The sequence below is a fragment of the Carassius auratus genome, unplaced genomic scaffold (genome assembly GCF_003368295.1).
Source record: "Carassius auratus strain Wakin unplaced genomic scaffold, ASM336829v1 scaf_tig00217761, whole genome shotgun sequence".
Lineage (NCBI taxonomy): Eukaryota > Metazoa > Chordata > Actinopteri > Cypriniformes > Cyprinidae > Carassius > Carassius auratus.
Window position 1 is genome coordinate 37,787 of NW_020529230.1, and position 15,238 is coordinate 53,024.

The 15,238-nt window shown below is 34.6% G+C and overlaps 1 protein-coding gene and 1 long non-coding RNA gene across 2 annotated transcripts; one reads left to right on the forward strand and one right to left on the reverse strand.

Annotated features, from left to right (window-relative positions):
* Nucleotides 1-6,104: 6,104 nt before the first annotated feature.
* LOC113102752 (uncharacterized) lies at nucleotides 6,105-7,880 on the forward strand. Its single transcript, XR_003291130.1, has 3 exons — nucleotides 6,105-6,373; nucleotides 6,511-6,643; nucleotides 7,440-7,880. It is a non-coding gene; the product is annotated as an uncharacterized LOC113102752 (long non-coding RNA).
* A 3,747-nt stretch (nucleotides 7,881-11,627) lies between these two features.
* LOC113102751 (uncharacterized) lies at nucleotides 11,628-13,852 on the reverse strand. The gene is made up of 4 exons (XM_026265855.1): nucleotides 13,796-13,852; nucleotides 12,480-12,910; nucleotides 12,192-12,297; nucleotides 11,628-11,787 (listed from the first exon to the last, which is right to left on the reverse strand). Exons 1-4 carry the CDS (start codon nucleotides 13,833-13,835, stop codon nucleotides 11,726-11,728), a joined length of 639 nt encoding a protein of 212 aa, XP_026121640.1. The 5' UTR covers nucleotides 13,836-13,852; the 3' UTR covers nucleotides 11,628-11,725.
* Between the last annotated feature and the right edge of the window lie 1,386 nt (nucleotides 13,853-15,238).

Below are 15,238 nucleotides of genomic sequence, written 5' to 3' on the forward strand. Positions count from 1 at the left end.
AGAATGTATTAAATTGATAAGAAGTGAATCAAAGATTAATATCGTAAGAAGAGATTTATATTTTGAATAAACTCTGTTCTTTAAAAAAAAAATTATACATCGAAGAATCCTGAAAAAGGTATCGAAGATTACAAAATAATATTTGGCATCACAACTATTATTAATTCTAATAATAAATCTTCATATTTTAATGATTTCTGAAGATCTTGTGACACTGAAGACTGGAGGAATGATGCTGAAAATACCGCTGCACATCACAGAAATAAATGATATTTTAAAGGATATTAAAATAGAAACTATTATTTTATATATTTTATTTTGATAAGTTTGAATTATTACTGATTTTTGACTGTAGCATCACTACCAATAGCCGCGTGTCGACAGCACTTGTATTGTCGAATACAACCTTTTTTTTGTTTCAAACAGTTCATTGAACAATAATAAATGAAGTACCTGAAGCTGACAATGAAGTAAATGTATAATAATTAGCACAGATGATTGATTTAGCGCTGTAAACGCGCGTGTGAGGGGCGGAGACGCGCCGCGGAGCGTCAGACGCGCGTGAGGACCAAACACAGCAGAACGGTAGGAAACTTCACTCCTCTTATTATTTCTCTTTTACTATAGCGATTTATTTTTAGATACGTGATTTGAGTCTTTCATAGAGTTGTTTTATAAACGCAGTAACTTTGAAATCAGCTCTGAAAGTTCCTGTCAAGTGTTTAAAAACTAATTATGATTTAATAACGTGTTGAATGAATTTGGTAAGAACAGTATTGTACATTTTTTTACATAGAAGTTATTAATATAGGCTGAAATATAGTGTTTTGTTTATAGTATAAAGGTGATCTTATGGTGCATTGCTCGTTAAATGTTAGGCTGTTAATATAATATAGAGGAAGTTCAATCTTAATTATTTTTACTATATTAAAATGCATATATTTTTTACATTCCTTAGTCAAAGTTTTCAGATCGGGACTTTGGACCCTGTTCGCGACTTGGTTGATTCAGATCGAGACTTCTGAGTCTGTTCGCTACTCGGTTGATTCAGATCGGCACTTCGGAGCCTGTTCGCGACTCCGTTGATTCAGATCGGCACTTCGGAGCCTGTTCGCGACTCAGTTGATTCAGTTCGGCACTTCGGAGCCTGTTCGCGACTCCGTTGATTCAGTTCGGCACTTCGCAGTCTGTTCGCGACTCGGTTGAATCAGATCGGCACTTCGGAGCCTGTTCGTGACTCCGTTGATTCAGATCGGCACTTCGGAGCCTGTTCGCGACTCGGTTGATTCAGATCGGCACTTCGGAGCCTGTTCGCGACTCTGTTGATTCAGATCGAGACTCCGGAGACTGTTTGTAATTTTTAAAAAAAATTAAAATCTGGACATTGAAGCAGGAAATGTTTGTCAAACAGTTCATTAGTGATAAATGAATATTTGGACCTGAGGCTTTTTTTAACCTGTCGATTTGATTTTTTTTTATTATTTCAATTACTTTTGGAAGTCAAGGCTTCTTGTACCTCAGTTGCATGTGTTGTGTTTTATGAATTGTGCATGGATTTATCAACTGAGAAATAAAGTTGAACAGAAATTATGAACTCTTAAAGATGATGATGAAAAGAAAAGGTACTATTGCATATAAAATTATAAGTAAGTATGAACTAACTTGCGCAATACAGTAAATATTCTTACTCTACCCTAAATAAGTGAAAATGTTTGGCTCAGTTTACAGAAAAGTGTACGTTACACATCCTTTCATTATGATGCAACATTGTTTCCTCCTTAGATGAGTATTTAACATATTTATTATTATGGGGATTAGTGTGTAAGTGCTACACATACACACACACACAATCACACACACACACACACACACACACACACACAAACTGGTCAGAGTTTTGGATCAGAATTATTTTCTATGTTTGTTTGTTTTTACATGAGTTTCTTTTACTCATCAAAAATACAAGATTTGAAAAAATATATTATTCTGAAGTAAAAATAATTTTTCTATTTTAATATACATTAAAATCTATTTTATTTCTGTGATTTTCAGCATCATTACTCCATTACTGATTTATTATCACAGTTGTGCTGCTGAACTGTGATACTTCTTTCAGGATTATTTGATGAATGAAATGTTAAAAAGAAGAGCATTTATTTAAAATAGAAGTCTTTTCTAACAATAAACACTAGAGTTCAAAAGTTTATAACTCTTTTAGAATGTATTAAATTGATAAGAAGTGAATCAAAGATTAATATTGTAAGAAGAGATTTATATTTTGAATAAACTCTGTTCTTTAAAAAAAAAATTATACATCGAAGAATCCTGAAAAAGGTATCGAAGATTACAAAATAATATTTGGCATCACAACTATTATTAATTCTAATAATAAATCTTCATATTTTAATGATTTCTGAAGATCATGTGACACTGAAGACTGGAGGAATGATGCTGAAAATACCGCTGCACATCACAGAAATAAATGATATTTTAAAGGATATTAAAATAGAAACGATTATTTTATATATTTTATTTTGATAAGTTTGAATTATTACTGATTTTTGACTGTAGCATCACTACCAATAGCCGCGTGTCGACAGCACTTGTATTGTCGAATACAACCTTTTTTTTGTTTCAAACAGTTCATTGAACAATAATAAATGAAGTACCTGAAGCTGACAATGAAGTAAATGTATAATAATTAGCACAGATGATTGATTTAGCGCTGTAAACGCGCGTGTGAGGGGCGGAGACGCGCCGCGGAGCGTCAGACGCGCCGCGGAGCGTCAGGCGCGTGAGGACCAAACACAGCAGAACGGTAGGAAACTTCACTCCTCTTATTATTTCTCTTTTACTATAGCGATTTATTTTTAGATACGTGATTTGAGTCTTTCATAGAGTTGTTTTATAAACGCAGTAACTTTGAAATCAGCTCTGAAAGTTCCTGTCAAGTGTTTAAAAACTAATTATGATTTAATAACGTGTTGAATGAATTTGGTAAGAACAGTATTGTACATTTTTTTACATAGAAGTTATTAATATAGGCTGAAATATAGTGTTTTGTTTATAGTATAAAGGTGATCTTATGGTGCATTGCTCGTTAAATGTTAGGCTGTTAATATAATATAGAGGAAGATCAATCTTAATTATTTTTACTATATTAAAATGCATTTATTTTTTACATTCCTTAGTCAAAGTTTTCAGATCGGGACTTTGGACCCTGTTCGCGACTTGGTTGATTCAGATCGAGACTTCTGAGTCTGTTCGCTACTCAGTTGATTCAGATCGGCACTTATGAGTCTGTTCGCGACTCCGTTGATTCAGATCGGGACTTCGGAGCCTTTTCGCGACTCGGTTGATTCAGATCGGCACTTCGGAGCCTGTTCGCGACTCTGTTGATTCAGATCGAGACTCCGGAGACTGTTTGTAATTTTTTTTAAAAATTAAAATCTGGACATTGAAGCAGGAAATGTTTGTCAAACAGTTCATTAGTGATAAATGAATATTTGGACCTGAGGCTTTTTTTAACCTGTCGATTTGATTTTTTTTTTATTATTTCAATTACTTTTGGAAGTCAAGGCTTCTTGAGGTAGTTGCATGTGTTGTGTTTTATGAATTGTGCATGGATTTATCCACTGAGAAATAAAGTTGAACAGAAATTATGAACTCTTAAAGATGATGATGAAAAGAAAAGGTACTATTGCATATAAAATTATAAGTAAGTATGAACTAACTTGCGCAATACAGTAAATATTCTTACTCTACCCTAAATAAGTGAAAATGTTTGGCTCAGTTTACAGAAAAGTGTACGTTACACATCCTTTCATTATGATGCAACATTGTTTCCTCCTTAGATGAGTATTTAACATCTTTATTATTATGGGGATTAGTGTGTAAGTGCTACACACACACACACACACACACACACACACAATCACACACACACACACACACACACACAAACTGGTCAGAGTTTTGGATCAGAATTATTTTCTATGTTTGTTTGTTTTTACATGAGTTTCTTTTACTCATCAAAAATACAAGATTTAAAAAAATATATTATTCTGAAGTAAAAAGAATTTTTCTATTTTAATATACATTAAAATCTATTTTATTTCTGTGATTTTCAGCATCATTACTCCATTACTGATTTATTATCACAGTTGTGCTGCTGAACTGTGATACTTCTTTCAGGATTATTTGATGAATGAAATGTTAAAAAGAAGAGCATTTATTTAAAATAGAAGTCTTTTCTAACAATAAACACTAGAGTTCAAAAGTTTATAACTCTTTTAGAATGTATTAAATTGATAAGAAGTGAATCAAAGATTAATATCGTAAGAAGAGATTTATATTTTGAATAAACTCTGTTCTTTAAAAAAAAAATTATACATCGAAGAATCCTGAAAAAGGTATCGAAGATTACAAAATAATATTTGGCATCACAACTATTATTAATTCTAATAATAAATCTTCATATTTTAATGATTTCTGAAGATCATGTGACACTGAAGACTGGAGGAATGATGCTGAAAATACCGCTGCACATCACAGAAATAAATGATATTTTAAAGGATATTAAAATAGAAACTATTATTTTATATATTTTATTTTGATAAGTTTGAATTATTACTGATTTTTGACTCTAGCATCACTACCAATAGCCGCGTGTCGCACCCGATTCGAACGTTATCACTCGATTGAATGGGGCGTTATCAGCGGTTATCAGCCCATAGAAATGGGCCAGGAGGGGCCTCCTGCGCCTACTAGTAGGCTCAGAAGGCCGTGATCATCCATCCAAATGGTTGATCACCCACAAATATACAAGAGAAGACTCCAGATGATCCAATCCCAGAATTCCTGCTCACCTGTAATCGGAAGTCTACTGGACGAAAGCGGCAACGTTGCGATATTTCGTGCTTAATATTTTCAGGTAAGACTATTAAAATTATAAAACTGAGCATTTAAACTGTAATGGAAAACAATACGTACACTCGTATTGCGTGTCATTATTGTTGACATGAGATAACCGTATTGCGATGTGTCTGCAAACGTTATCGCTAGACCATATTACGTTATTAGCGTGTCGTTATGTTAACGTTGCATGCTTTATGTGAGCATTAATGTTGCTAATATGAGTGTGTATTTACGCCTGAAGCTAATGGGGGAATTAAGTTTCGAGTTAAACTGTCAAAATGACTTTTTACACTCTTACAGGCTATTGTGTATGCTCGATAACGCTTCACTGAAGCCAGATCATAGGACTAATGTAGCCCATATTGACTTGAGAGAAATATTAAACAAGATGTATTTTACGGATGTTTGGAAACCTTGCGATCTTGACTAGAGTGTAAAATAAAGTTCTGTGGGTTTGGATCTATCTATCTATATGTCTGTCTGTCTGTCTGTCTCTTTCTCTCTATACTAGCTAGCTAGCTGTGTATATATTTATATAATTTATCTATCTATCTATCTATCTATCTATATATATATATATATATATATATATATATATATATATATATATATATATATATATAGCTAGCTGTCTGTCTGTCTCTCTCTCTTTCTCTCTCTCTATAGCTAGCTAGCTGTGTATATATTTATATAATTTATCTATATATATATTTAGCTGTCTGTCTGTCTGTGTCTATCTGTCCGTCTCTTTCTCTCTCTCTCTCTAAAGCTTGCTAGCTGTGTATATATTTATATAATTTATCTATCTATCTATCTATCTATATATATATATATATATATATATATATATATATATATATATATATATATATATATATATTTATCTATCTATCTTGAACTTGAAAAATAAAACCCAAAGGTCTGTCTGTCTGTTTAGCTGTCTGTCTGCCTGCCTGTGTTACATTAATGTCTCTTTAACTAACTTTTTTGTCTCCCTTTACAGCATACATTTGCAGCTGGTTGCAAGGACTTCTGTGGCAAGTTTGTTTTATTACTTCCATGCTCTATGTCTTTGTTGAACTATCCAAAATTTGGTTTTGGGCTGTTTATAATTTATTGTTCACAAATCTGTCTTGTGCAAGTTTCTCTCTGTCTGTGTTTTAGGTTGTAGATGGCCTAGAGAGATAAGCCGTACAGTTGCTGATCTAGAAGCATTAGGCAAGAGTGTCTGAGAACGATGGTATGATCTGCAACACTGTCTTTTTTTATTACTGATTTATTACTGACTATCTATTTCTTTCTTTGTTGTTATTCAACAAGAGAGAACTCCCATTAATGGGAATAAAAAGGAAACCCTGAAATCATTTTTTGAGGATGGAATGACACGAGTTGGTTCAGAATTAATACCAAGAGCTGCATCAGTTACTGGTTTGGACACCAGTGTCGTAGAAATAAGGTTTACTTTTGTGCCACACTAACAACAACATGTCAAATAAATAAATCATTCTGCTTCATTGGTTGTATAAATGATGTATTTTGTTAACATTCGGTTTAATTGGTGTAATACCCTTTTGCTATTTTTTTGTTTTTCAGAACTGGATAGGTAATTACAAAAGATCACAAATGACCAATGCTGCGTCTGAGCCCCGGCCATCAAAGGCCAAAGTTCACATTAGAGAGCTGTCGCCTTACAATCTTTTTTGGAGGGACATATTCAAAAACAAAGGTGAGAAACAAAATTTAAAGACTGTTTTTATTTTTTATACTAAATTGTTTCTTTCCATGGTGTCCTTTTTGACATAAGGTTTATGAGGGTCATGAAGCGTCATGAAACAGATTTTCATGATAGTATTTGGCAAGTACTTCACTCACACAAATTGCATTCATCAGTTTAAGAATGCTGAGTGTATTGAAAAGAATCATCAGGTCATCTACTTTACACTTTATCTTGTTTTTACAGAGTTGTTACAGATAAATGGTTTTCACAACCCAAGTACCGATTAGATGGAAGGATGATCAACAGCAATTGTGGTGTGAGCAAGACATTGTGTTAGACAACCGGATAATTTATCTCTAGTTTTTATCATAATTTCAAATGAGTTTGTTACAAAAATATTCCAAGGCTATCAACATCAAGTATTCTCACATTGAAGAAATTGTCAAAGACTCATACCACCTTCTCAAACTGGAAGCAGCTGAAGAACAAAGTGGTCATGAGATTTCTTAAATTAAAATTTAGTTACCCCTCTGTCTCAGGTTTGATTTACATCCATTTCTGAAACGAAAAACCCAGAGTTTTCCTAAAGCCGCTTTCTGAAATGGAACCCAGGAAAACCTGCTTTTATCTTATGATTTATTATCAGCAAGATCTGAGATCAATTGATGTGCAATACCCACATATTCCTTTGGCAACAGTTAACAATGAACAAGCTGCTTTTGAGATGTTGCTTTAAATATAGTGAGGAGTATGATTTAAACTAACTGGCTTGACTTTCAAAATATTTGTGTTTTTCCTTTGGTAGATGGAGGCAATTTGTGCTGTGTCTGCCGCGTCCATTTTGATGATAAGAAGAATGCAAGAAAGAAGTGGCATTCATGGTCTCAGTGCACAGTGTGCCAATCATGGTCACACACAGCATGTGGCTTAAAAAAGAACATGTGCGTTCACTGCCAGTGTCAAGACACCATGCAAACACCCTGAAGATGCATCTTGTTACTTGTTTGAGTTGTTTTTACTGTGTTGACGGCCCCCAACCCATCCATACAAACACGCACACACACAATACATACATATGCTGCAAATTCATTGTAATGACCATACTTCAGACGTAAGAAGAAAATTGTGATCTTTTTGTTATTTTCATTCACCCCAATTTTTATTTATTGTTGTTTGTTGGCACCATCAATGTGTTCTCCTTTATACAGGACTTATGTGGGGACCAATAAAGTTATATTGTATTGAATTGAGTCTACATGCTTTTATATATATATATATATATATATATATATATATATATATATATATATATATATAAATACACACACACACACACACACACACCTGTTTCAAAATTGGTTCAGTAGGGCTGGGTTTTAGCAAGGACCTCACCATAATATTCACAACAGTGGGTCAGAGTATGATTTCATGTTATGATTAGATGCTTCACATAACTTTACTTGGCAAAAAATATATTGAAGAGATGGTTACTGGTACTTGTAGAAACTGGTACACAGCTGAACACTACAATTTATTTATTTTAAATTTAAATGGTTTCTATGGCATTGCTTACTTCCCCTCTGAAGTATTTTCTTCACAATTACTGTTATGCTTTTATTTTAATGATAAACATTTAAGAGAAAATGTGAAGGGTATCATTTTATCTGTGTTAAGGATATCAATAGTTTATCCTTGGATTCAGATAAATAAAGTTTATTGTCAGTTTATGTGAGGGAGGACTGGTGTGTTCCACTTTTGTTTGCAGTTGTCTGCCGTGGGTAGACTACATTTAATTCAAAGTGCTGTCGGTCACAATTATGTTTATTATATATAATTAATTATACATTTACAATCTGATTAGTTTATCTGGTTTGCAAATTAGGGTTGTAAAATTATATATTTACTGGACATATAAAATATCTAGTATAGTGTAAGCCAAACTATTAATTACATTGCATCTAGATGAATGCAAAGAAATTAATTGACATGCTTTCAAACATGCTTTTTAAATGACACATGAGTTTTGGTAACATGGACTGAGAAAACATTTAACCATCTTCTGCTCAGAAACCTTGTAAAAACTTTAACTTTTACCAGCAATCTTCAAATTATCTTATTTTATGTACAACATAAGAAAGCAACTCATACAGGTTTGGAAATACATGAGGGTGAGTAAATGATGACAGAATTTTCATTTTTGGGTGAACCATCCCATAATTAGATAGCATATATATATATATATATATATATATATATATATATATATATATATATATATATATATATATATATATAAGCCATGTGTGTACCAAACAGAAATGCAAAATGAGTCTGTGTGTGTGTGCGGACAAGGTATTTGTCATGTTGTGGGTTCATAAATCTGTTTACAAAGTCAGAAACAAACAAACAAGCAAATAGCTTCTTTTTATATAGGCTATGGCTATTTAGCCTTCAAATAGCTCTCTGAAACTACACCCGAGATGGCTTGTGCATGTGAAATGAGAAAATTAAAAATTTGTTGTAGAGCTAAACCACATACATTGTTAGAAAGGTCTTGACCTGGAGAGTAACATATGTAAGTATGAAGATTCTACATGGCTCCTGTTTTGAAATACTGACCTTTGAAACATCAGCTTGGTGCATATTTGAAGGCTTATAATTAAGCAATAAAAAGGGCTACACACATGGGGCCAACTGTTATAGAGAGCTCTTGTCCTCATTTATGATGTAAATATAGTCAACAGCTTGGGATATTGTCAAATCTGGTTAAAAGTTTTTTGAACCCATTTAAAATTTAGACATTTAAAATCTGATTACATAGATATGTTTACAATCCGCCCAAACTCCACACTGTACTCTCAACTCACTATTTGCAATATCCAATTCTAAGAAATACACGATTTTTAAAAAAAAAACTACAATTCCCTGTAGCTACGCAATGCAGCTTGATACAAATCAAGCACTGCAGTTGTAGTTTATCTGATTTGCGAATTAGGGTTGGAAATTAGGGTTGTAAAATGATATATCTACTGAATATATCAAATATCTAGTGCAACCAATCTATTAATTACACTGCATCTAGATGATCTACGTTAAGAAAATCTAAATATATTTGTTTATTTAAGATTTTTTAGCCGAAATGTAGAACCCGCAAACCCCGCCCACAACACAATGCACTTCCGTAACCTTCTGCTACCAAAAAATTTATTTCTCTGAATCGAAGGAGAAATGTGCAAAAGTTATATTAACATATCGTATTGTTGAGTTATCTCTTTGTTGTTGCTTTTTTTTTTGGGACAAATGTTGAATTTATCATTTAAAAAAAGTGTCTTGTGAATAAAATACTTTTGGGCGGAAATACGTTATGCAAGCCACGTGGTTTCAGCGATAGCAGCGTACACCATGGCAACAAACAACGAACAAACTAAATGTAATATACATTCACTGAAAGAAGAAGGTGAAAATAAAACGAAAACAGCCAATGGGAAGAATAGAAAAAAAGTGTTCAATTACATAGGCTTGGATCTTCATTCAATTCAATTCACTGTATGTCATTTTTTAAGTAAATTACTTTTCATTGACTTTAAATGTGCTGTGAATAAGTGCAGAGCACCATGGCTAAAAACATGGCTGTAACTCTAAGAGTCAATACACCTCTATGTTCCCTTTTATTTTATTTTTTTACAAACTCATAGTTGCTTCAGAGGTTTCAAGATCCAATAATGTATTGTCATTTCAACTCAGTCGAAGGGGATTTTGATGGTGAGCTCACAAAAAACAAATCACCTCCCACACATTTGTACATTACAGTAAATAACATATTACATTATGGTAAACACATTTTTTTTAGATTAGATTAGATTCAACTTTATTGTCATTATGCAGAGTACAAGTACAGAGCTAATGAATGCAGTTAGCATCTAACCAGAAGTGCAAGAATATAGTGTTTTATATACATAAAAGTGCAGAGTAAGTAAAGCTATGATATACAGAAAGTACAGTGTAGTTGCTATATACAATATTGATCTGAGTATATACAGAATATAAATATGAATGCAATGTAGGGATTGTATGTACATTATGAACAGAGCAATGAAGGATTATATATATGTTATGAACAGCAGGAACGTGAGAACAGTGGTAATAAATGCAGTTGGATGAATGTGCAAAAATATTGTTGAACAATGTATTCTATGCAAAATAACAGTAGTGCAATATTTTTTATATAAATATTTTACTGTGCTTGTACAGTAACAATTATAGACAGTTTATTTTTAAATTTTGTACTCATACAGACAGACTAGTGGGGATATGTATGCTTAAATACAGTGCCTTTAAAATAGATCAGACCTAGTAAAACAACATGTCTGCACAAGTAATGCAGTAAAGTAATTATTATATTATATTATAATACCTTGAATGAGAGCAGCTTACTGCAGTCCTAAAGATTTAAGGAAAACATAGATTTATGAGAGGAATAGTGATCTTTTTCACAATTTTAATTAATATTTCATGGACTCAGTAACAATGATTAACCTCTTGAGGCTTTGAGCTGTCAAGATGTGATAGCAGGTATTCCTCTAAACATGCGGGTTCTGTGTAATGGATCAACCGCACTTGTCCCAGAGCTTTGATTCCTCACAAGGCCAAAGTTGGCATCCAATGTGACAATCATATCTCCATCCGCCTGGAAAACAAACACTTACAGTAACACTGGTTTTGTACCCGCACCAGGTTTATACATTTATACTATTACTATTCTATTATAATACTACATAAACAAATTAACTTAGTTTGATATTCATTCAGATTTTAATTCTATGCCATTAATTTAATCAAACAAGAACCACGCTAGAACTATAACCAACCGTTGGACATGCTGGGCATATGGTTCCATCATTTAATTGTGGGCAAATATTAACCAAACTTCTTTGTCAGAAGTGGTGATGCCTAAAATGGGATATGGGGTGTTGCAAAAACCCTCAATAGAAACCTGACACTCCAGTGCCAGAGAAACAGAAAGCTCTAGCAGAGGGATGGAGAAGGCTGTCTGTCTGGGGCTTGTGGCTGTTGCTGGTCAGAGCCCATATCTTAGCAGAGTACAGGTTTCTGGTTCACACGCACACATGGTGACTGTAACAGACAGAGCCGTCCTGCCAAATATAAAGAGGAAAATAACATAAAAACATAACCTAGTAGTACTATAGAGACTACCATATCAGTATAAATTAAATTAAATTAAATGTATGCATTTAGCAGACGCTTTTATCCAAAGCGACTTACAGTGGATTCAGGCTATACATTTTTACCCATCATGGTAGTATATAAACTATACATTTAGTTTATATAGTATAGACTAAATCACTTGAGTGTGTCACATATAACTTAATGTTTGTAATTATTAGAATCAACGAACAACTTTTTTTTTTTTTAATGTATGACAAATTTGATTAATTCCTTAAAGGAAATCATTACTGCACATGTAATAGGATTGAATTCCTTAACCTGTCAATAAAATTAAATACATTAAGATTTTGTATCAGGTAAAATGACAAACCTGTGCTGACAATGACCTTCATGTCCTTTGTGTACACAGCATGGGTGCCATGGCCTTCAGGTAAATATAGGAATAACCCCAGGGAGGATGGCTCATAGTAAACACTCTGTAAGAAAGATGGATAGCTCTAATGTTTTTAAAACAACAAACTTGTGACACTAACAGTTGATACTGCATAGTGCTAAAACTATTTGAAGTATCTAATGATTCTGTTGACATTACTGTGAGTTTGCTGTCTGTATGCAAGTATAGCAATAGCAATGTAAGACGGTATGCTATTGTTCTTACATTCCACTTTTCAGGAAGATGCAGTGAATTTCTGTGAATCCTCTTCAGGCAAACCTCACAGAACACTGCAGTGGAGCTGCACTCAATGCACCTATAATCAGCATGTTCTCGGCAGACAACACACTGGGTAGTGATCGGTGCCGAACATTCAAACGTCACCTTAAGGATCTCATCCTTGACTGCATCCCAGGCATGAAGCTCTCTCTTCTTTGCCTTACTGTATGCGCTCTCAGAACAGCTCGGTGTCACATCATCAGGTTCAGCAGGTTGAGATGTAATAGAAGGGTCTGAAGGGTGGGTCTGTTTGTAGCTGGGCTGGGGAAGACCTTGACTGAGGTAAGAAAACTTCGCAGGGCCCACCATAGACCTCCTCACCAACTTAATTTTAACGTTCCTGAAACGTGTGCTCATCTTAAGTGCTTTTCCCATATCTGAAATCAAAATATTTGACAATTATTACATAAAGCAAAGTGCAACCCGTACCGTACTTCTTATCACAGCCTAAAAGACAGAAACACATGAGTGAAAATGGGATGCAGTCAGATGAGGGATATTTGGTGCGATAGTTAGATAGATCCAGCTAGCTAGATAACTAGATATATAGATTGCTAGATAGATAGATAGATAGATAGATAGATAGATAGATAGATAGACATCGAGCTAGATCTATATCTAAAGATAGATTATATAAATAGATACACAGCTAGCTAGCTATATATATAAACTGCTCAAAAAAATAAAGGGAACACTTGTGGGTTATATTGTGTTGTTACGTATTCCCTTTATATTTTTGAGAAGGTATATAGATAGAAAGACAGATCCAAAGCTTCCTGATATAGGATCAAATCCAGCCAAGCTTTGTTCAGACCCACAGAACTTTATTTTACATTCTAGTCAAGATCCCAAGGTTTCCAAACAGCCATAAAATACGTCTTGTGTTTAATATTTCTCTCAAGTCAATATGGGCTACATTAAGCCTATGATCTGGCTTCAGTGAAGCGTTATCGAGCATACACAATATGCAATAAGCCTGTAAGAGTGTAAAAAGTTTTTAAATGTTTACAGTTTAACTTTGCGTTTAACTAGAAACTAAATTCTCCCATTAGCTTCAGACGTAAATACAGCAACGTTAATGCTCACATAAAGCATGCAACGTTAACGTAACGACAGGCTAATAACGTAATATGGCCTAACGTTAGCGATAACGTTTCGCTATACGGTTATCTCATGTCAACAATAATGACACGCAATACGAGTGTACGTATTGTTTTCCGTTACAGTTTAAATGCTCAGTTTTATAATTTTAATAGTCTTACCTGAAAATATTAAGCAGGAAATATCGCAACGTTCCCGCATTCGTCCAGTAGACTTCCGATTACAGGTGAGCAGGAATTCTGGGATTGGATCTGGAGTCTTCTCTTGTATATTTGTGGGTGATCAACCATTTGGATGGATGATCACGGCCTTCTGAGCCTACTAGTAGGCGCAGGAGGCCCCTCCTGGCCCATTTCTATGGGCTGATAACCGCTGATAACGCCCCATTCAATCGAGTGATAACGTTCGAATCGGGTGCGTGTCGACAGCACTTGTATTGTCGAATACAACCTTTTTTTTGTTTCAAACAGTTCATTGAACAATAATAAATGAAGTACCTGAAGCTGACAATGAAGTAAATGTATAATAATTAGCACAGATGATTGATTTAGCGCTGTAAACGCGCGTGTGAGGGGCGGAGACGCGCCGCGGAGCGTCAGACGCGCGTGAGGACCAAACACAGCAGAACGGTAGGAAACTTCACTCCTCTTATTATTTCTCTTTTACTATAGCGATTTATTTTTAGATACGTGATTTGAGTCTTTCATAGAGTTGTTTTATAAACGCAGTAACTTTGAAATCAGCTCTGAAAGTTCCTGTCAAGTGTTTAAAAACTAATTATGATTTAATAACGTGTTGAATGAATTTGGTAAGAACAGTATTGTAAATTTTTTTACATAGAAGTTATTAATATAGGCTGAAATATAGTGTTTTGTTTATAGTATAAAGGTGATCTTATGGTGCATTGCTCCTTAAATGTTAGGCTGTTAATATAATATAGAGGAAGATCAATCTTAATTATTTTTACTATATTAAAATGCATTTATTTTTTACATTCCTTAGTCAAAGTTTTCAGATCGGGACTTTGGACCCTGTTCGCGACTTGGTTGATTCAGATCGAGACTTCTGAGTCTGTTCGCTACTCAGTTGATTCAGATCGGCACTTATGAGTCTGTTCGCGACTCCGTTGATTCAGATCGGGACTTCGGAGCCTTTTCGCGACTCGGTTGATTCAGATCGGCACTTCGGAGCCTGTTCGCGACTCCGTTGATTCAGATCGGCACTTCGGAGTCTGTTCGCGACTCGGTTGATTCAGATCGGCACTTCGGAGCCTGTTCGCGACTCAGTTGATTCAGTTCGGCACTTCGGAGCCTGTTCGCGACTCCGTTGATTCAGTTCGGCACTTCGGAGTCTGTTCGCGACTCGGTTGATTCAGATCGGCACTTCGCAGTCTGTTCGTGACTCGGTTGAATCAGATCGGCACTTCGGAGCCTGTTCGTGACTCCGTTGATTCAGATCGGCACTTCGGAGCCTGTTCGCGACTCGGTTGATTCAGATCGGCACTTCGGAGCCTGTTCGCGACTCTGTTGATTCAGATCGAGACTCCGGAGACTGTTTGTAATTTTTTTTTAAATTAAAATCTGGACATTGAAGCAGGAAATGTT